The sequence below is a fragment of the Cygnus atratus genome, chromosome 5, assembly GCF_013377495.2.
Source record: "Cygnus atratus isolate AKBS03 ecotype Queensland, Australia chromosome 5, CAtr_DNAZoo_HiC_assembly, whole genome shotgun sequence".
Taxonomy (NCBI): domain Eukaryota; kingdom Metazoa; phylum Chordata; class Aves; order Anseriformes; family Anatidae; genus Cygnus; species Cygnus atratus.
The window spans coordinates 43,525,095-43,541,009 of NC_066366.1; the positions used below are offsets into that span (position 1 = coordinate 43,525,095).

At 40.9% G+C, this 15,915-nt stretch overlaps 1 protein-coding gene across 1 annotated transcript in view; it reads left to right on the plus strand.

Annotated features, from left to right (window-relative positions):
• The window catches only part of NRXN3 (neurexin 3), a 981,410-nt gene that overhangs the window by 445,695 nt on the left and 519,800 nt on the right, over positions 1 to 15,915 (plus strand). The window contains exon 17 of the mRNA XM_035539906.2: positions 2,858 to 2,977. Coding sequence (XP_035395799.1) covers positions 2,858 to 2,977 — 120 coding nt within the window. The remainder of the gene's footprint in view (positions 1 to 2,857; positions 2,978 to 15,915) is intronic.

Consider the following 15,915-nt stretch of genomic DNA (forward strand, 5'->3'; position numbering starts at 1 on the left):
TCTGTAAGCCTTCCTGTGCTTCTGTCGCTTTGCTCCCTAATCTAAAATCCTAATCCCCTGTGACATCCCTGTTAGTTGCTCTGAACAAAATTCTGTTGCTACAGATGGAGGATTATGACACCAGGCAAGGACTGTAAGCAGCGAGAGTAGATGAACTCTTGAAGACAAAGATGCTTTTACCATGCAAATGGCCCATAGTACTAAGGAGTGAGGCAAAGCGTAATACCCAGGATCTATGCTGTGCCGTCACAACTGACTCTAAAGACAGCCGATCAGGCTTCAAGCTTCTTTTTATTGTCAGCATTTCAGAATTCCTTGTCAGATGGTGCTATGGGGTGATGCTTTTTCCTCTTGCTGCTTTAAAAATACTGTTACCATCTTCACAGTTGCTTGTTGTAATCTTCACAGTTGCTTGTTGTAAAATGCAATTCAGAAACCAAGATTCTGGGCGTAATTCAAACGCCTTGGCTCTATGGCCTGTTGCCGCTGAGAACACCTCAAGCTCCAGTCACTCGGCTTCGTGCAAGCTTCTTTCTAGATTAGAGTTCTAGTACTTCCTCCTGTAAGTATCCTGGACAAAGGCTGTCCCCAACACAGTAATGCCCATTATCTAGTCCAGTTGCTGATTAACCAAAGTGTTCTCAGTAAAGTGCAGGTAGAGCAGGAACACTGTCATTGAAATTGCTGTTCTGCTTTGCTTCTTCAGCCATTCTTATCCTCGGATAACTCGGAAATCTTAGGCAAAATGACAACTAATATTCTATTTCAGACTAATATTCTATTTCATTCCTTCTTTTCTGGGGCCAGAGTAAGTCTGAAGCGTCCAACCTCAGCCTGACACCTGTATGTTGTCTCTGGTTATATCCATGTCTTTTTTTTAAGTGTAAGGGCAAGGGAGAAGTGTGTCTGTACATACACCTAGCAGCTCACACCCTACGGTCTGTCAGTGCTGCTGTAAACCTAGAGGTGATATGTTAATTTCACACTGTGCCAGTGAGACCACCGGGATTCATACAGCTGAAGATGAGTTGTGGGGGTGGAAGAAGGGGAAGAGAGGAGGGGAAGTGTTGAAAAATGCTGCTCGGCTTTCTTTTGGTATGAAAAAACACGCTGTTTTGCTGTGGCTGCTGCTGCATCTTTACAATAGGTGAATTTTTCAGGGATTTTGTTGTCTGTTCTTCTTGTCTGCACTTAGGCTTCTACTTAGAAGGGTTTTATTTATTTATTTATTTAAACAGTATAACAGATCATGGAAGAAACTCAGGTTTTTGTTGATGTTCAGTTAAACTGCCTACCTACTGATCTTCATGTGCTCCTTCTCACTGACACTGAGATGTAAAGAAGCCAAGATAGTGAAGTAGTGACTGAAGTTCATACATTCTGTTCTCACAGTAGGGAAGAATGGTCTGGTAGGAAGAGGGGGAACTGTGCGCTAAAACTGAGTGTCTGTTCCTGGCTTGGTCTTTGAGTTGTTGGGAGGATTACGGCATGATGCGTAGCTTCCAGTTAGATGCAAGAGCTGCAAATGCTTGTAAATAAGGAAGAGTCTAGATGGACAATCTGAATATCAGAGATGCTATACAACCATGGGATGCAGTGTAGGTCTTGGTAGATGGAGGCTGAGGTTTTTCGTTTTGAGTTAAAATATTTGAAAATAGTATCTCTACTTTAATGCCTCCCATCTCATCTGTAAAGTACAGGTGGTACTTCTGATATAATGAAGAGATAAGGGTGAAGTGTGGGATGAACCTAATGGAACTGCTGTTGCTAACAGACTAATGAATGTTGCTGAAATGGGTAGAATGATTGTTCGCTTTATCCTTATGCTGTTGTCCTTAGGGTTAGACTGGAAATGTTTGAGATTGATCTAAGGCAGCCTAGCCTGTTATCTTCTACGCTTCTTGTTATCTTGTACTTTTTTCTTTTCCACTAAGTGTAGGATATAGAATAGCAGATATGGCAACTATAGTTGTAAGTTTCATTTGAAGTACTGCACAATAGGAACAGTATACCTGTCTGGATTACTGAAGATAAAATGTTTTCTAGCAAGTAATGTCCAGACTTATCTTGTTTGTAATATATAGTTTGAAGCTTCAGTTCTGCTCTCAATTGATTCAGAATCCAGCTACCTCCTTGTGGATGACATAGTAACTATCAGAGTTCTTCTGATGTGAAGATCACTCTTTTGCCTGTTATTTGTGTCTTTGCAAGGTTATCTGGGTAGGATAGCAACAGTTAGCTCCAAATAAAAGACAATGAAAGGCTGTTCTGTTAGTAATGGCTGCCTCCCCCAAAAGCTGTGGAAACCTGTCCAGAGTAGAAAGTAAAGCCTCATGGAGTAATGTCATGTTTTTTTTTTTTTTTTTTCCGGTTTTGCACTTCACTGATGTGTTTCCAGAGGAACCTATGTAATGGTTCTTTGGGTAGGATGAAACATTGTTCATGGGCCTGTTTTCTAGTCTGCAGCCCTAAAACAAAGGGGATCAAACTTCAGGGGAAGCACATGAAATTGGCAGTGTTTCAGTTTTCCTTGCATCACACCATATTTTATCATAAACTTCTGTGAATGAGTGTTGAACATATAAGTTGAGCCTGCCTAAGAGGGAATATCTTCCTGTTCAGTCTTCCTTCTTCCTGTCTGTTACAGTTTACTGTTTTGTCGTGGAGTGTACAATTGTCTATGTGCTCTTTTACTCGAGTTTGTTGCACGTTCAGGAATGGAAAAGTGGTTAGTGCTTTCTCTGTTCTGCATGAGAATGTTGATAGTAACAGTAATGATGACTTGGAATTGTTGTGGGTCTCACTAAAATAATTTTTTCAGCTTTGTTTCGTTCTGTTCTTGTCATCCCTTCTCCAGGACCAAGCACTACCTGCCAGGAAGATTCCTGTGCAAATCAGGGCATCTGTAATCAGCAGTGGGAAGGTTTTACCTGTGATTGCTCCATGACATCGTATTCTGGAAGCCAGTGCAATGACCGTAAGTAGCCTTTTCCACTGGATTAGAGAGGGCTGAGAGTTCTGAAAGAGCACAGAGAAAACAGTTTTACTTAGTGGAAATACAAAGCTTTCCAATGGTAAAGCCAAGCTTTGATTCTTTGAAAGGTTTCTTGAACCATATCCCAGGTTATTTCTCTCATTGTTAAAACAAGAATATGGAAATATATACTTGGTACGTGGGTATTGAGGGGGCGGGGATGGTGCTGTTTTCTCCACTTTTTTAAAGCTAACTCAACCAGATCAAGGATGATAATTGATGTTAATTGAACTCCTAGTTTAGAAAAAACAGGAATGAATTGTGTGTACTATGTGTACTATTTACATAGGTACAAATTAGCAATATCTTGTATGCTGAGTTGCGCTTTGATGTTTTCATTCAAACTTTGGTGGCAGAAATGCGAAATTCATATAAAACTGATGAGCATTGTTCTAGATTGGTTTCTGTTGAGTTACTAGCTGTATGCAGAAGTGAAAAAAATGCGAACTGGTTGGTAGAATTTTCAGTTAAAACTGAACAGGGAACTAAACACAGCACCATTGTTGTGCTTCCTGGTATGTTGATTTGCTTCTCAAAATATTGGATATTATGTTATTGGCCAATGAATATTAAGATCTTTGATAAAATAATTGAACAAAACCCCAAAGTCATCCTTTGGGGTGAGATATAAGCCTTCAGATGTTCCCTCTGCTCATCCTGGTAAGGCTTTTCCTCCTGTCACCAGGGAGCAGATCACTTCAGCTCTACTGTCTCCTGACTTCTGTTGTTTAAGCAGACAGCTAGTTCCCATTTCTCTCCCTGCTCCAAGGAGTTGAACAAAGGAGCATATATTATAAGCACTGTAGTAAGTATAGCAGTAGTTTACAATGCTTTGGTTCATTGTGTGCTGAAATTTTAAGGCTGGAAGATTCTTGCAGTCCATTCTGCCTGCATCTCACAAGCTGCAGCTTCTAATTAAGGGTCTTTATGGGAGACTTTCTTAGTGGTACAGCAAGGTGTGTGATATTGGTGCCACAGTACTGTCTTATCTACACCTCTTCCCATGGAAACTTGAGATGTGGCTGAAGTGATGGCAAACATGACAAACTACTTAACGAGTGGTGACAGTTGGTTCCTGCCAAAGGCCCCAAAGCCTGCTTTTCTGTGAGTCATTCACTAAGTGCCGTGTTACCTGAACTGCTCCTCCCTTTCTCCCAGTGTAGTTGTTTCAAATATTGCAAAGGCCAACCGCTGTTCTGCAGCACTGGCCATACTACAGGTATGAAGGGTTCTATGGGCACACATTTAGAGGCTTCAGTGCCAGATTTGGTTTTGTGTTGATTTGGAATCCAAAATGACCCCACTGGGACTAGAAGAAACATTTCATACCAGGGCAACCAGATGCGGCTCTGAGTTTCTGCTTTGTTTTATTTTTTATTTTTTTTTTAAAACAAGAGGTACGTAAGGGGAAATTGGAAGCTGTATTGGACACCCAATTCTCCATTCCCACACTCCTCTTGTTCAGTCATTTGGCTTAGTCTTGCTAAGCATAGCACATTATAAAAACATCTGTGTAAAAGAAATGCTGCTTTGAAGCCTGTTGGGTTGCATTTGAGTACATGCTATGGAAATCTCTGAAGAGGTTATTGATACTGTCTTTGTTTCTAATATGCTGGGCTTCACAGCTCCAGAATGTCACAGTGCCCTTGTTATACTGTTGCTAATGACTTAGAGCAGGCTTTGTAGAGTCAAAAAGACAGGTTTCTGTGTCTGTAATTGGGGATTCCTTGCTGCTTTTTAGAGCTAGTGGCTGGAAACCGTGCAGAGCAGAGACAATGGCTTGATTTGAGTGGGGGTAACTAAGATGAGGTAGTAGCCAGCTTTCCAGTGTCTGGCCTGGCTGGTGTTTTAAAAATGCTCACAGGAGGTTGTGGGTTTGAAAATGGTCCAGAAAGGTAAGTCATGTGGATTCCTGGAACACAACAGGACTTCAACCGGGATCTTCAAAACGTGCGTATAACCTCTTTGTATATGGTTTTATAGTCTTTGCCTTGTATCAGGAGGGGAGATTTCTGCTCCTGGTTGCCTCATTATTTTACGAAGTGTCTGTGGAGAGGGAGAAGTCTTGCTTCTTGTTCCTATCTATTAGATATTGTTGTTAGCATACCCCCCAAGTCTAATGGAAATGTAAGCACTTCTATGTTAATTAAATTACATGTTCTTCAGACTGGATTTATAGTAAATGATGGCAGGGGGAGATAACTTCTGTGTAACCTGAAGCCATGCTATGCCTTGCTATTCTATAGAAATGCATCAGACTATTTGGTAGAATGTTTTTTTCTTTTTTTCTTAGTTGTTTTTTGTTTATTTTTAAAAAAAACAGAAGTCAGTTTGGTGGATAGCTACTCTTTTTTTTGAACAAACAAATTGTCATTTCCTGTTAATGTATATCAGATTATTGAAGTCAATAGAACAGGTCTAGATTTACACAATGAAAATGGTAGCAAAAGTAAGACTAAGTGTGAATATAATTACCTCTTCATTTCTGTTAACTCATGGATCCACACCAGGAAATTTGCATTGTCACCTGTTAGCAGAATATTTTAGCAGCTCTGAGATAGATAAATGACATATCTGGTGTTCTTTTAAAATAATCTTAATCATCTCCAATTATCAACTGATAAGTGTGATTTGTTATTTGCTACCCTAAGCTTTGCGAAGTTGCTCAATGTTATTAGTAGGGAAGGAAGCTTAGTTGAGACAGTTTGCTTTTTAATTTTTGTTCCAGGACTGGGCCGCTAAGATTCCCAATTTAGATGTAACTGGCTTGGGACTGCAGGTTCTGAGTGGTGAAGGAGAAGCACAGATAAACTAGGGTGGTAGAGATGCAGGATGTACATCTATAGACGCCCATACACATTCATCGGTGTCACTTAACAAGAGGAGGGTTTAAATGCCTAGTGGAAATGATGATACAACCTTAACTTCTAGCTATTGGGTAGCTCTGTTTTAGATGTCCTTTAATCTGCAGGAATTCAGAGTCCTCAGGATAAGAAATCAATAGAAGCTGTGAGCATAAATATACTTGTTCTAATGTGTTTCGAGTTAGCTAATTTTTTGCACCAATGTTTAAAACAAAACTAAAACTCAGTTTGAGACGGTCAAAAAAGTGAATTTGAACATCTGCCCTGTGTACTGGCTAGTACTGACACCTATAAAGAAAGGTATAAATAGAAGAACTGGTACTATTTGGGAAATGCTAGCTACATTCTCCTTGCCATTTAAGATGCGTTCTTCCTTTTTCGAAGCAATTCCCTCATTTCTCCTTGCCATGTAAGATGTGTTCTTCCTTTTTTTTGAGGCAATTCCTCATTTCTTACTCTTTACAGATGTTTTAAGCAGTCTAGCAACACATTCAATGAATCTGGGCTTTCAGCCTGTTCTCATGATTTGTTTGTTACTCGAGGATGCAGGAAATCACCATTAATACACTGCAGTTGGTGCTTATGGATATTGAACAACCTTTATGTTCCAAAGTGTTGTATATTGCATAAACTGTTCAAATGTGTAACTTCGAGCAGATAAGGTACTGGAGTTGGAAGTTAACCTGTAATATTAATGAAATGCATTGCATCTGAGGGGAACTCCATCCTGCCTACCTAATTTAATTGAAGTGGGTTTTTACCATGATCTCAGATGAAAACATGGTAGTTACAGACTCTTACCTGAGATGTGGCATGTGCTTAACTCTTGTCCCATAAACAGCTTTACAGATTCCTTACCTTATTCTTGTTCTCATCTGTCTGGACAAACAATGACATTTTCTTCCTTGCACAGAGAGAATGCATAAAAAAACGAAAACCCTTCAGCGGTCTAGCTACTGGGAATGGTATATGTATGTCAGACTAGATCATAGAAAATACTGCTTGTTACTCAGTGCCTCATGCAGATGGGTAACACCAAGGGTCAGGCTTTGCAGGAGAAATTGCCAGACTAACACGAGTATGTATTAGTGGAGGCTGTCTGTAAAAGATCAATAGCCTGCAGCAATGACAAGCGCAAGGAATGTATAAAGCACTTTTACAAACAGCTTTTTTTATATCATTGTTGAAACAGTTGTTAAGACCATCTGCTGGCTCTTGGATTGGCTTTTTGGGGGGTATTTTTTCATTTATTTATAAACTCTGGGTGTTAATATATACCCGGTTTAAAAACAAGTTTTCAGTTCGTTTGGTAAAAAGCAAAGGCAGCCCAAATTTATCATCTTGCATGTATATCTTCGTGTGCTTCCAGTCTGCATGCATTTCAAAGAAAGAGCCTGTTGATAAACAGAGCAATCTTCTAACCTTTTAATGGGATTGTTTTGCTAAGAAGTGCTTGTTTTGTTTATTTTTTGTCTGAGAGGCAATATTCAGGGCTGTTGTTCTTTTTGCATAATAAGTTATATTTCTCTTCAAATGATCCTTTCCATGTGATGCATAACCTATATACTTCTACTGTCTGTTGGTGAATCACATTTGAAGGAGGTAAGGATTAGAGGAAAAGGAAGTCGTGGTGACTTTGCTCTTTCATTCATTGACTTAGCACTGTTGTAGCAAGAGCTTTTGTGAACTTCAGTTCCGTAATCATAGTGAGTGAGGCTTAGTATCCAAAATCTTTTCTTCCCCTGATTTTTAAAGGAAGGATATCAAAATTAATAAATGAAATCTAAGAGCAATATTTGAGATTTAAGCATACAACAATTTGGATTGAATGAGGAAGACTGAAGCTGGCCTCACCGCCACGTGTGTGTTCTGGGTGAGGTGCCAGGGGTGCTGGAGCACACCCTTCTCTCTTCCACTACTGTCCTTCCCTTCACCCCCACGTAAGTGAATAAATATGCAAGTGGATTGATGCTTGTGGAGCATATTCTGTAGGCAAGGTTGCAAAGAGGCAGTAGCAGAACCAGCTTTCTTCATCCGTGCTTAAATAGCACAGCAGAATAGTCATGAGAGGAGGAGACTGCTAACAGGGAGAATGGCTGAAGTAGTAACCAGGACTTTATGGTGATAGCTTTATTCTGATGTGCTTGGGAGCCATTCGTGCTCCCCTCTTGTGCTGCCTGTGTCACTAAGTGGTTACAGTTATCTCTAGGGAGGAATTCAGACCCCCAGCTGGGAGATGGTCCCTCTTGTCAATAATTTTTTGTTTGCCACCATCTGGGACAATTTTTGTCAATGTCAGCATGCTCAGCTTGATTTACTTGCAAAAAACATTTTCATTGTTCATGTTTAATTACCACATGTTCATTTGTAATGTGCCCAGCTTATCACTTAGTGAGTCAGAGAGCAAGAGGTTGCTAGTGTGTAGAAAATAAATCTGCATAGACTTCTTTAGTCATGCATGGCTAAATCAGTCAGCTGTTTAAATATCAGCACACTTAGGGATTCGCCTTTGATACTACAGAGACATCCACCCTATGTGAAGCAAGAGTCACCTCTGATTTATCTCGAGTGAATCATACTTTGTTACAGCAGGTCAGGCACCCTGCCTACTTCTTCCCTCCTCATGCTTTGCCCTTGCTTACTCAGTGCTCTTTTATGTACCCTCTACTATAACTAGTATTTTCTGCCTGGTGGCTCATTTGCAGTCCCTACCCTAAGCCTTTGGCATCTTCTGTCACTGTCTCTGAATGACCTTATCCTCAGAGCTAGTATAAGAGAGGAGGGAAATATAACTTCGGAGTTTAGTACATGGTGTAAATCGTACTATTGTGATTTGGATTGTGAACCCTGCTTTTACCCTTCTTACCGCTGTTTATTTTCATTTGCACTGCTACTCCAAGAACTGTCATGTCTTTAGGGCAGAGATCTGTCTTTGCTTCTTACTGAAGCACCGTGGACTTTTCTGTTGCTTGGTAATAATCCACTATGTAATTGCTTTAACATTTGGGTGGTTTAAGAATGCCTGATGCTTTTCTGTGTACTGAAAGGCATTTCCCTGCCTTTGAGTAATAGCTGTAAAGCATCAAATCAGGCTGCAGATCAAGAGTTTGCCCCATGTGCCCTTTGGGAGTCATCCAGGAAGAGTAGTGTTAACTTCAGGGAGGAACCTGGGTGTCCCTGTTCTGCGTGAGAAAAGGGGGATTTGAGTGACAGGTGCTTTTTGGAATTGCTTCTTATGCACCTTTCAACATCTCCTCAAGGTGCCCTGACAGAAGTTTCTTTTTTATTTTTTTCAAATGTGAAAGCTAGCCAACTTTATCCTTTTGTGATCCCCAAAATGCTGTGAGGTCTCTAGTGAGCAATTTAATTACAATTGCTTCAACAGCTTGGCAGAAGGAGCATTTAGGATGAGAGCTGCAATCAGTCATTGATATCTGTGCACACCTGGTTGCTGTCAGCACATAAGCTATGGCCCAGCCATGCTGCAAACTTCAACAGGACAGGAGGGAGACTTTTTACAGGTGGCAGTGTTAACAGCTTCAGTATCAACCTCTGAGCAGTTCAAGCAGTTTCTTAATTCGCTTCTAACATTGCTCAGCAGCTATGCCATTCTCATAGGTATGTCATAGAAGAATCTTGCCATAATTTAGCTCCTTTTTGGTCATGTCTCTCATTGGTGACAGTGTGTTGTGGTTTTTTTATGTAATACTTGGTGGTCGTGGCACTAATTACCTCTTTTTGTGTTACAAGGAATTGAGTGAGTGATACGTGGTATTTTGGCCCATGAAAGAGCTGGTTTCAGAAACTGTTCCTTCAACAATGGCACCTGCAGGTTGTATGATCTCTGAGAAAACCCTGATGTAAGCTGACAGCAGTAACAGAGAAGTGGTACAACAAAATAGGAGTCTGACTGTTCTGTCATCCCACCCCAACCTGCGTTTGCTGATGATAATCTCTAAGCACATATTTCTGCGAAATGTAAGTTCATAAGCGTAGTGTTCTAAACTGTCAAATATAACAAGGATTTGATGAATTTTAAATGTAGCTTTTTCCTTTTAATATCATGTGTATACTTGCTTAAGGAGCAGTAAATGTAAAAACCCAAGGAGAAGACCAAAACAGGCTTCAACCATCAACTTCACTTTTCAAAGACTCTTCTTAGATCAGCTCTTTCACGGAAGATGGTACAGTACTGAATTTGGAAGCTGATGGCAAATGTAGTGTTGGCTTTTGTAGGCAAAAGTAACCATTATTTTAAGTGGAATCTTTTCCATATAACACTGTGAAACTTATATTCAATTGTAGTGCCTAGTACTCCAGGTGAATCTTACACCAAGTTTCATCAGCATCACCAAGTTTCAGGGCAGCAGGTGATACCTGAACTTGTGCAAAGAAAACTGCACAGTTGCGAAAGCTTGTTAATCTTCCTGCAGCTGTTCTGCTGTTGATCTGCAACAGTATATGCCAGCCACTAAAGCATGTGAAAGCACAGGTGGCTTTTATTTCATTGCCTCTTCATTCCTCTATCAATCAGCCATGACTGGTGCTATAGCATCTGAGAATTTGAATCTCAAGTTAGGCCTGATTTCCTGTATGGAAGCTCTGTCTTGCAGTAGGCTGCTCCATTTTCTGCCCCCATTTTCTGGGTTTTGTGTGCTCTCCCGTCTGTGCAATACCCAGTCAAGTTAGATGCCTGTGCTTTTAAGTCATTCCTCTAAGCGTGATAAGAGAGATGTAATGGTGTTAATGAGATGGGATGCGGTTCTCTTAATGCTCTCCTGGACAGCATGAGATTCTGTTGGAGCACGAACTGTAACTCCTCCTTATCCCTGTGGGGTCCTCTAGGTGATTCTTGTTTATTTCCCAGGCTGCCTACTTGGAAAACAGTTTGCGAAGAGGAGCCTGTATTAATGGGTGGGAACCAGACAGATGGAGATAGAAGGTGGTCTTTGTATTTTATGGACTAAATGGTCTTTGTAGTAATGCTTTTATAAATATGAAATAGTTCTTTTGACTTCAGTGAGGTAACTTGAAGTCTATCTCAGTGATGCTGAGATGAATGTCTGGCTTGGGATTCCCTGAGTCCAAATATCAAATATGCCTACTTCTTTTAAGAAAGACGCACACATACACATGTATATGTGAGTGTTTTATACTTCAGGATGAAAGCTACCTTAGATTACAGTCATTAGCATGGATAAATATGTCATAAAATATTTACAGAGAATAAGCAGCTGAGAGAAAGCCAACATGCAGAGGAATGCAGGCAGTGATAGTTTTTTTTTCCTTCTTGCAGGCTTTATAGCTTAAAAGGCAGAAGGCAGGTGTGAGTGGGGAAAAAGAGAAATCTTGTATGCTTATCCATGTTTTTCAATGAAAATTATTGATAGAAAAACAAAGGGCAGGGGAATGAGAGGTCCTGAAGGGTGTTCTTGTTCATTATCCTGTCTGCCTAATGTACTAATTATTGCCTGTCATTGGAGGAAGGCTACCTATTGATCTCCAGTGGAGTTTAGCTGTGTTTGGGGACATATCTTTGTTATGTTGCAATCTTGTTACCCAGGAGCTGGTATAATAATCTCAGCTGTGGAACATTGGGGATTAGATGCAAAACCTTAATTACAGTTATCTTAATAATGATCCCTGAGGGGCAGATTGAAACTGGCTGCTTGGGTACCTGTGAAACAAGCTGTGTGAGGGGGAGCAGTTTTTTGGTGGATTTGACTGTTTTTGTGGAGGTGTTTCACTGCATGCTGACATTTGAGGCCTGTGCAAAACCTGGGAGTGGAACATGGGGCTGATTGCAGTTGTGTTGTTTTCAGGATTTGGGGGCCACAAGTGAACTTAATCTGACAGTGGAAGGGAAAAGCCTTTTAGAATTGAATTTAAAAAAAAAGGAAGAATAGTCAAATGACAGCACTTCTGTTAGAGGGAAGCGTTAACTGAAATTCCAGTTAGCTGTTTGTGTATTAGTGAAATTCTTAAGATAGATCTGAACAGATAAAAATGAAGAAGGAATAATAAAAAGAAATGAGATGTGGTTGATTTCATCCTTTTCAAAACGAAGTTCACAATTTATTGCTCCATCAAAGTGATTAATTTGTTTTGAAAGTCATCAAAGAGAGCTTTAAATACCTGAGAAAAAAGACAGTCTTAGTTTCAAGGTGTTGACCTAAGTTCCATCCCCTATGTAGAGGTGGGTGATTTAATCACAGTGCTGCTCTGCGAATCCCTACGGCTCTTCCCAGACCTCAATGTTGGAGATGAGCAGCAGGGGCTCATGCTTCAGGTGACCTCTCTCGTCTGGGAGATGCCTTTCGGGATGTCTCCGTTGCCGACTGCACTCGAGCATAATTGTGAGTGGGATGGGAGGGAGAGCAGGAAATGTCTCTTTCCCTAGGAAAGCAGAGACACATTTGATCTTCATGGTGTGCTTCTGTCCAAATGCCTCAAGCCTCAACCTGAGAGCAGTTGTACTTGTGTTCGCTGGGGAGCTGACTCAGATAATATAACTGACCTCAAGACCAGAGTGTCTTGACTAGACTCTGAATTTAATAATACACCTGCCAAATATAAGCAGTTTTTTCTTTCAAAGAGACTCTAGCATGTTGATTTTTGAAGGAAGTGTGGTTGAAGCTCTATTTCTCCTCTTGTCTCTTTTTTTGAAACCTAATTGCAGTGCTTGGCCACAGCAAAGCTGGTGTCAGGTTTGCTGACTTCCCATAACTATCTGTCATATTTCTTTTGTTTTTTTTTTCTTTCTCAGATTGCACTAAATGACCTTCTGTCTGTTACATTTCTGCCCTGCTGATCTCAGGCAAATGATGAAGATAGATAGCAATATCACCAGCCATCCATCATACAGTTTGTAGGTCCCATAGAAGCATCTGTGTCTTTAATAGTTTATCTGTCACAGATCTTCCCAGGACTGAAGCTGAAGAGGTCTAATACTGGTATTTCTTTTTATGCTGGAGACTTCAGCAGTCAGGTGTCTTGCACCTGGAAATGCAGACTGTCATGAGAAGTGCCTGTGTTCCAGGGTTTAAATTAGGGATCTAAGCCAACTACATATTACAGAAGGCATTGCTGACGTCAGTAAAAGACTCAGTTTTCTTCTTTGCTTTTGTATCACGGGATTAGTTGTGTTATCAGTGCAGAATGAAGCAGATCTGGCTTTCAAGCCCACAGTCGGTGTCACTGAGTAGATGTTCTCGGAAGCAGTGATTGGGAATTTGGCTGCGGGCTAACTGTTGTAGGCATTCTACCTACTTGATCTGGGGTAGGAGAAAATCTGGTCTGCAGCGTGTGAGAGAAGTCCACAGGCATAATGTTTGATTCTAGAAAACATGCAAAGTTATGTAGTGGGGCATGACGCTGATCTGTAGTAACAGTACTGTTCTCTGTGCAGCATAAATGTGTGGTAGTTGAGTTGATGTACACAGATGAAATACCTGTCTGAAGCACTGCTGAGTGGCACACGCTTGCTATGTTAGACCAGGTAGGGCACCACGTTAATCCTGTACCCTTAAATTCAGGATTAGCCTGGGTTTCTCCATGTACAAGTGCAGCAGATAGTGCTGCAGCTTGAAGAATATCTTGAGAACTCATCTTGTTCCAGTTGCTTGCATGCTGAGACTGAGGTGAGGCAGATCAGTCTGTGCTTCCTGTTGTTGAAGCATAAATCTTAGGAGCTAACTGTTTGTACTGCAAGTTTAAAAAAAAAAAAAAAAAAAAAAAGGAAAATATATAGCCCATTTTCTCTGTTTTTGCACTTCAGTACTGGCGGTGAATTTAATCAGCATTCACTCTGGCTTGAAAAGTCTGAAGGCTTAAATTCCTTACCTCATCCAGCTGAAACAGATGATTGTGATGGATGCTGTGGACACTAACTGGAGCTTTGTCTCAGGGGAAGCATCCTCACAGAGGTCCCCAGCATGCTATGGAACTGCTACTGAAGGCTTGTGCACATGAAAGATTTATAAGACCAAGTCATTTAAACTTAAATTAGGCCCACCAGATAACACAGCCCAAATATCACACTTGAGAGACCTGTAGTAAACTCATATGAGTTATTCAAAATGGATAGGCAGTTTATCATAATGCTTCCTGTATTTTAAACGAATTTCATGCTGAAGACTAAGATGAAATAAGAATGAACTGGGAAGTGTTTGCTGAACTGGAGATAAGTATAGCACAATGCTTGGGATGCAGCAAAGTAAGATCAACTTCATCTTGTACAGAGACCCCTGCGTTTTCCTACTTTAGAAGCCATGATGCTTAGGTGCTTTCTGTTGCAGAGATGATTTGAGTCCTTCCAATGAAGGAGAAACTATCTGAGCTTTCATATCACCTTCACTGGTGCCAGGAAGTTCTTCCTTATGATGCTGAAGATGTGAACCAGCTGAGTGACTTCAGTTGCCCTTAGATGCTCTGTAAGCATGCCTTCCTGCCTGGGAGCAAATAGAGGAAAAAGTGGAATAGCTTCCTTTGTGAGTTTCCTCCAAGCCTTTCTTCTAAATGGAAAAGGGCTTTTTTTTGCTTTTTCCAGCACAGAATGCATTGGAAGTACAGGTCTCAGCTCTTGGCAAGTTTAGCTTTTTGGAGACCTGTTTTCTTTGCCCACCTTCAGCATAGGAGATTCAGCCTTGCAAGAAAAGGGTGCTCACAGCTGCACTCGGCCTGCTGGCAAATAGCATTCAGTACAGATGGTTATCTGCCCACACGTCTCTATTTATGAAGAGGCCCCAGTGTTTATGTTAACAGTGATGAGTTTGAGAGATAAAAATAGGGAGTTGTTTGTTGTTCATTTGTTCTTTATAGATCTGCAGTGAACTTTTTTTTTAAAGCACAAATTCAATAGAGAGATTTGTTAACCTGCTAGAAGAGCAGGCTGTCAAAAAGCCAAGCTGCAGATGTCTCAAGTGCTAAAATACTTATTTCTTGTTTCCTATACTACTTCTCTTCGCTCCACGAGATGGTGCTGTGTTCCCACCAGACCCCAGGCGTGCTTTCCTTGGCTTTTCCCCAGGCCCTCAGTGGGTGTTTGGAATGCGAAAACCTGAAAGGATCTCTCTCTATCCAGTTGCCTCTTTCTGCTCTCCAAATTAATCCAAAACAGAGATTTTTCAAAATCGCCTAAGACTTTGTATAGCCCTCTGCAGTTTCCGTCTTCCTTGCTGTTTACTGTGGCTTTGCCATGACTTAGGAGGGTTTATGAAATACACAGGGGATTACTTCAGGACACCATAGTTTGGTAGCTGCCATACTAAACAGCAGTGGAACTGAGATAGCATCTTTTTGTCTGTGGTCACTCCTTTTTCACTGCTTGCTAAGTGATGAAGATGGTTGTATTACAGGAGTCTGCTTAATTCTGCATTTATTTATTTATTTTGGTCATGTGGAAAATATTTTGCTTCAGCCCTGGAAACTTCAATTATCTGATCATGTTACTTAAAACAAAATCATTAGCAGTTCTCCCACCACATGCTTTCCTACTGATGTGGGAGTTGTGGTTTTGGGAGCTCTTGTGTTTTATTCAGTTAGATTTGGAATAGAAAAATACTGATCTGGGGCTACTGCCTCAGAAAGGAATGAGCATTGGCTGCTGGTGTTTGAAAAGGCTGCTGGAGGTTGTACTGTCCTGCTGCTACAGGTAGAGAGGGACTTGTAGGGAATAAGAGGAGACGTCACATTTTTGCAAGCTGGCCAGGGTATTAGCTTGCCTTAGGATGCTAAAAGTCATATAATGTCAATGTTGAAAGTGATAGAAATGACTCATTGGCGATTTCGGAAGTCACAGATAGAGAACTTCCATTTGTTCTGCAAAACAGCTTCCTTCTTCACAGAAACAGTGCCTGGGGTGAACGGCTTCCTCACCCGTTGAGGAGCCTGCCATTTTTGTCTCCTGATTACTGTGCACAGCTTTGTGCGCTGTAGGTGCGTGTTCAGTGTCTTCACAGCTCTGCCTCTCATTGCCTCCTTGTTCTGCAGAGAAACAGCCTGTCCTCACTTGTCTTC